Source organism: Marmota marmota, unplaced genomic scaffold, assembly GCF_001458135.2.
Source record: "Marmota marmota marmota unplaced genomic scaffold, marMar, whole genome shotgun sequence".
Classification (NCBI taxonomy): Eukaryota; Metazoa; Chordata; class Mammalia; order Rodentia; family Sciuridae; genus Marmota; species Marmota marmota.
Window position 1 is genome coordinate 58,053,912 of NW_026000037.1, and position 6,000 is coordinate 58,059,911.

The 6,000-nt window shown below is 36.2% G+C and overlaps 1 protein-coding gene across 2 annotated transcripts in view; it reads left to right on the plus strand.

Moving 5' to 3' along the window:
- The window catches only part of Dcaf17 (DDB1 and CUL4 associated factor 17), a 76,685-nt gene extending 71,065 nt beyond the window's left edge, over positions 1–5,620 (plus strand). Inside the window, exons 14-15 of one of the 2 annotated variants that reach the window (XR_007350986.1) lie at positions 3,822–4,107; positions 5,562–5,620. Coding sequence is in view for 1 of the 2 variants with exons in the window: in XM_048812467.1 (XP_048668424.1) it covers positions 3,822–3,839 (18 nt within the window). In the remaining variant the exon portion in view is untranslated. Of the gene's footprint in view, positions 1–3,821; positions 5,073–5,561 lie in introns of those variants that run through there. The other variant, XM_048812467.1, reaches the window with a different exon arrangement.
- The last annotated feature ends 380 nt before the right edge of the window (positions 5,621–6,000 follow it).

Here is a 6,000-nt window from a genome sequence, read left to right on the forward strand (position 1 = left end):
ACTTGCAATTCTACTGCCTCAGCCTCCAGATTCTGGAATTACAGGTGAATGCCACCAAGTGTGGCTTACTTTTGCCTTTTAAAAAATATTATATATAATTTTATTATTTATATTGTTTTCATCATTTTTTACTCAACATTATGTATGTACAATTCATTTTATCTTCAATTTATTCCTATTCATAATATTTTAGTTTTTATTATGGTAAAGTTTCCAACTGTATCAAAATTTACTTATCCATTCTATACCTGATGGACATTCTGGTTGTTTGCACTTGGGCCAATTATTAACAATACTTCCTAAATGTTCCTTTACATCATCTAGAGGCACATATGTGCTTTTTTCTTTAGGGTTTATGAAGCTAAGTATATGTTTACCTTTCTTGGATGCCACACTATTTTTCAAAATGATAATACTAATTTGTAATCCCAACAGCAGGGTTTGAGAATTTCTGTTGTTCCATTCACTAAACACTTCATTTTTTTCCAATTTAATAGGGGTATGTCCCAGGTTTGTTTTAATTAGCTCTTATCTGTTACTAAAGGTAGATCTTCTCTTTGCTTATTGGTCATTTGGATATCCCTTTTTGTAAATTGACTGTTAAAGTATCTTACCTGTTATTCTATTTGCTTGTTTGTCCTATCACTTTTGAATATTTATGCTTATTAGGCATTCTTGATTATAAGTAATACAAATATCTTTTCCCATCTTTTACTTTCTTTACTGTGTAATACCTAATAATAATGGAGTATTTTTAGGAACAGAAATAACTTCTTAATTTTAGTGTAGTTGAGTTTATCAGTTCTTTCATTCTATGGTTGTTATTTTGCATTTAAAATTCTTTGTCATTTGAGACCATGAAAATATTCTTCTACATTCTTTTCTAAGAGCATTATAGTTTTTCCTTCCTTAGGCTAGGTTTTCAATCTATCTGACACTGATTTTTGTGTTCCTTTACTTCATAATCATTTTATTAATATATTCTCTGCATTTTGTCTGTTGTTTATGCAGATTCTCACTAATAGTGGCTTGCCTTGCCTTCTCACGAACTTCATGGTCTTTGGTTGTAAACTCATTGATTGAAATAAATCTCAGAACATTCTCCTCCAGAGGAGATTTATTTCATCTTCTGTTTATAGGTAAAATATGCCACCATTCAAGGACTACTTCAGTATCTTGGCTCAGTTCATCCTTCCAAATTTTGTGTTGGCCAAAGCCTTAGTATCCTGATAGCAGTACTACTATCTGCATTTTACTCAGAATGATTCTGGTTTTGGATTTTTTTTGTTTGTTTGGAGGTAAAGCACCTTTGGAGAACTCCCTATTTTATCAGAGTCCCACAATGCCTCAAAGAAATGGGTCCTATCCAAGGTCTAATTGTTCCTTAGCAGATGGATGCCTCAGTGCACCTAGTCATCTGTAACATCATATTTGGAAATCCCTAATAAAATATTTTGCTTATTGCTCCAAATCATTACAGAATTTCTTCATTTTTCTGTAGGGTTATATAAATATTCTGTTGTATGGAATTTATTTAACCAGCTCCCCAATGATAGACCTACACATTAAATCCAATTATTTGCTACTATACGCAATGTTGCAATATCATTTCACACCTATGTGTGTATATCTGTATTATAAATTCCTAGAAACAGAATTACTAGATCAAATTGCCCTGTAGAGGTTGTACAAATTTATCATTTTATATTGTTTATAAATACTGAAAAATATATGAAATATTTGCTTCATGCAATTCTCAAAAATATTCTACATTGCCTTCTGAAATATAGATGCAGTGTTAACAATTTCAAAATTTCACTGAGATTTTGGAGTGGGAAAACTTTTCAAGTACACATGGAATATTAAGCAAAATTGAACAAATAATGACGTCTAAAGCAAGTTTGTTGCTTCATGAACTGCAAGTGTCCCAAATGCTATTCTTTATATATGAGAGAATATCTTATTTTTCTCTCCCTAACAAGAACCAATTTTTACGAAGATTAATTACTATTGTACTTTTAATCTAGTCAATAAATTTGCCAGTCCTTTGCTTTAAAATAATTTAAATAGGCATGCATGCCTGACATTTTATAGTGGAATAGATGGAATGGAATTGCAGGTACAAAACTAAAATTGGCAATGGATTCTACTATTATCTTTGCACTGAAAAGTAATTTATGGTAGAAAATTATTACAGCCTCTTAAGCATTCATAAATTAAATATATCTAAACCTTAAATTATAATCAATAATCATCTACTTAATATATATTAATATTTTATATATTTATATATATATGTGTATATATATATATATATATATGCACATATACATATATATATATATATTATCCATTTCTTACTTTAAAGTTACAGTAATAAAGTCTTTTGGAAGTAAATGAGGGGAAAGGATTTTCATGTCTTCTAAGTTTTCTAATTTAGAATGTTTCAGCAACTAATGCAGAATATCTACAAAGTAAAGCAAGTTCATGCCCCTGTTACTTTTATGTCTTTAGGGACCTGATAACAGACATGAATGTGACCAGCAGAATATATTATAGTTTTTCTGTTGGGTATTAAATAAATCCTTCCTGGTATCCGAAGAGCCAGAAGGTGACTAGGCCCTTATTTTAGCATTTTTGACTTAAGTAATCATCCTGATATACCTTAAATGTATATTTATTATCTAAGAGATGGAAATGGTTAGAAGGATTTTCTAGAAGCTAAGTTTGTTACATCTTGGAACATTACTGAATCTAGACTTGGTCTGAGTAGTCAAAATAATCTGGTAGGCACTAGTTCCTATAGTTGCTGATTCTTGGAATTAATCTTCCTACCAAGTTAAGGGGACAGACTTAGCTGATGGCCATGAATGGTTGCCCAGAACAAAATATCCAAAAGTTATGGCCACAAATGACAGAAGACCAAGTCAGAAACAGTAAAATGTAATCCCCATATTATAAAACTGGTCCAGGCTACCACATATAGTTGTTCATATCATGCCCTGTATAACCTTAGATGATGCCATTTGTATAGGTGGTATGTTGAGCCAAGGAATATCCATGGCCTGTAAAAGCTAGAAAAGGCAGAGAAGTGGATTCTTCCTTAGAACAACAACAAAAAAAAAGATGGGGGCGGGGGTGTGTGAAAGGGGTGGTGGGGGATGCAGCTGGGCATGGTGGCACATACCTGTAATCCCAGTGACTAGGGAGTTTGAGGCAAGAGAATTGCAAATTTGAGGCCAGCGTCAGTAGTTTAGTGAGACCTTGCCTCAAAATAAAAAATAAAAAGGACAAGGATTGTAGCTAAGTGGTATTGCACACCCCTGGGTTCAATCCCTAGTATCGAAAATAACAAAAACGGAACGCAGCAACCCTGTGACCCCTTGATTTTAGCCCAGTGAGACCAATCAGATTTCTATCCCACAGTGCTGTGTAAGATAATAAATTTGTGTTGCTTAAACTGTTCTGTGCTAATTTGTTGCAGCAGATGTAGAATACTAAGATGGCACTGTAAAATAACAGATGTGATGTCAGAATACCAAGTGGAAATTTCACAGTAAATGATGTAGAACATATTATGTAGCTCTGAAACTGAAAGGAAGACAGAAAAATATTATGAAAGTAGAAGCAGATTATTTTATGAGAAGGTTTTTGGGGGCAGAGCTAGGCAGTAAATTTGTTTTCCCTCCCCACGGGGGAAGGGGAAGAGCATGACTGTCTCTTCACTTCACAAGTTAGAGGGGTTTCATGGCTTTATTTGTGTTCCCTTGAGTTTGGGATCAAAAGGACTGAGTCTGTCTGCTGCTGATGAAAACCCACAGGGCGGGGGAGATGAGTAGTGACCTGCTTGGTTCCAGATGATGCAGAGCTGCTGGCTGCATCAGGAGCATTCTGTCCTCCCAGAGTTTGTCAGATGTGGAGCACGTGTTTTGGCCCTTGCTTCAGGGAAGAGGAAGCAGATGAAGCTTCAAAAAGAAGGGCCTGAATGAATAACTCAGAGCAGAGAGGTAACAGCACCTGTGAGACAGACTTCCTGGCTGTACCATGGGAATTACAGCTAAAGAAGCTCAGCAGGAAATCTCCCAAGGAACCCAGGAAAGCACTCGGGTGAGAAATTCCACTTGTCATGTGAGAACTTTCCCCTTCTCCCTCCCCTTACAAGTAGGAAGGAAAGTTGGCTCTTTCCCTCCTCAAAAGGCAGGTGTCAGCCAACTTCAGGTCCAAGTTAGGAAGGTAAAGTATTATTTTTGAAGTATTGATTCATATATCGACTTAAATATTTCTGAATACCAAATTGAGACATGCCAAAATGATACGAACTAAATATTCCTTAACTCGAATGCTTGGAGCCAGAGTGTTTTGAATTTCAGATTGCAGAATACTTACTTACATATTCACAATGACATATTTTCACACTGGGAACAAAGTCTAAACCTGCAATCCACATGTTTCATATACCGTTTATATACATAACCTTAAGGTAATTTCATATATTATTTTTATTAATTTTTAGAAAAAACAAAGTTTCATGGTGTGGAATTTTCCACTTCAGGCATCATACTGTTATTTAAGGAGTTTCATATTTTCAAATTAGGGATTATCTAGGGAGGATGGGATTATACGGGTTTTTTTCTAATATGGGGTTTTAAAAATTTATTTATTTTTAGTTATGGATGGACACAACACCTTTATTTTATGTATTTATTTTTATTTGGTGCTGAGGATCAAACCCAGTGCCTCACCCAGGCTAGGCAAGTGCTCTACCACTGAGCCACAACCCCAGCCCTGGATTATAGGTTTAAAGGATTTGTTTATCTTTGTCTTCCTAATTTTTTCTTACAATAGATGAACATTGTGCAATTTAAAAAGTAAGATTATGAAAAGCAGTAATAAAAAATTTAAAAAAAAATTTAAAAAGTCATCCAGCTAGGATCACAATACAGATCCTGTTGATTGTAACATCTGGATTCACATGCTTCTTCCCATATCACAAACTGTCAGAAAGTCTAAATCCAAAGGATGAGTATTTTCTAAGGATATGGACCAGATTTTTCATTTTCTAGCCTTTTAGTCCACTTCAAAGGGTACCATCTCATGTCTTGGAGGGTGCCATCTCATGACCTACCAAATGGGAGCTGGATTCTAACATAGTATCTTTGAACATAATAGTGGCTGCTTGTGACTGCCTTGTTACTCCAACGCTGGCACTATGGATTGAACCTAGGGGTGCTCTACACTGAGCTACATCCCCAGCCTTTTATTTTTTATTTTGAGACAGTTCTCCCTAAATTGCCAAGGATGGTAACTCCAACTTACTGTCCTCCTGTTTCAGCCTCATGAGTCACTCTGGGTTCCATTCTGGGCTCTGGAGATTAACAGAACATATGGTTTCACTCTAGGTGAAGCCTGCATTCCCTCAATCCACATTCCCTGGGATGTAAGTTTCATGAAAGCAACTCATCTTTATTTTGTTTTCTTATGTGTCCCAATGGGCTAGAAGAATGCCTGGCATGGGGTTGACTCTCAATATATTTCTGTTATTGAACTAATTTCTTTGTAAGGGACCGGCGAACGACGGAGGAAGAGACCACCAAGAGACCGACTCATGCAACAGCAAAAGGGGGTTTATTGAAGATCCAGCGCGCTGGGGCTCCGTGCTCACTCAAGAAGGGAGAGCGGCCAAGAGCCCCGAGAACAACTTGTGCAGGGTTTATATACATTTTTTAGAGAGGGCAGGGACTTTACACACGTCATAGTCCCCTTTAACAAATCATCATACACCGCGGGAAAATTAAACAACAATTCTCAAACATGATTAGTACATTCATTGGCGGGAACAGGTCGGGCAAGGGTGATAGGTCAGTCCTAAGGCGGGGTATACATTCAAATTGATTGGTTTAGGCCACGGGGTGCGTACATGCTGAGCTGCACGGATCCGGGTCATTAAGCAACTAGGTGGTCAAGGGGGGGGATTTTGACACACATCTAATGGGCAGTTCC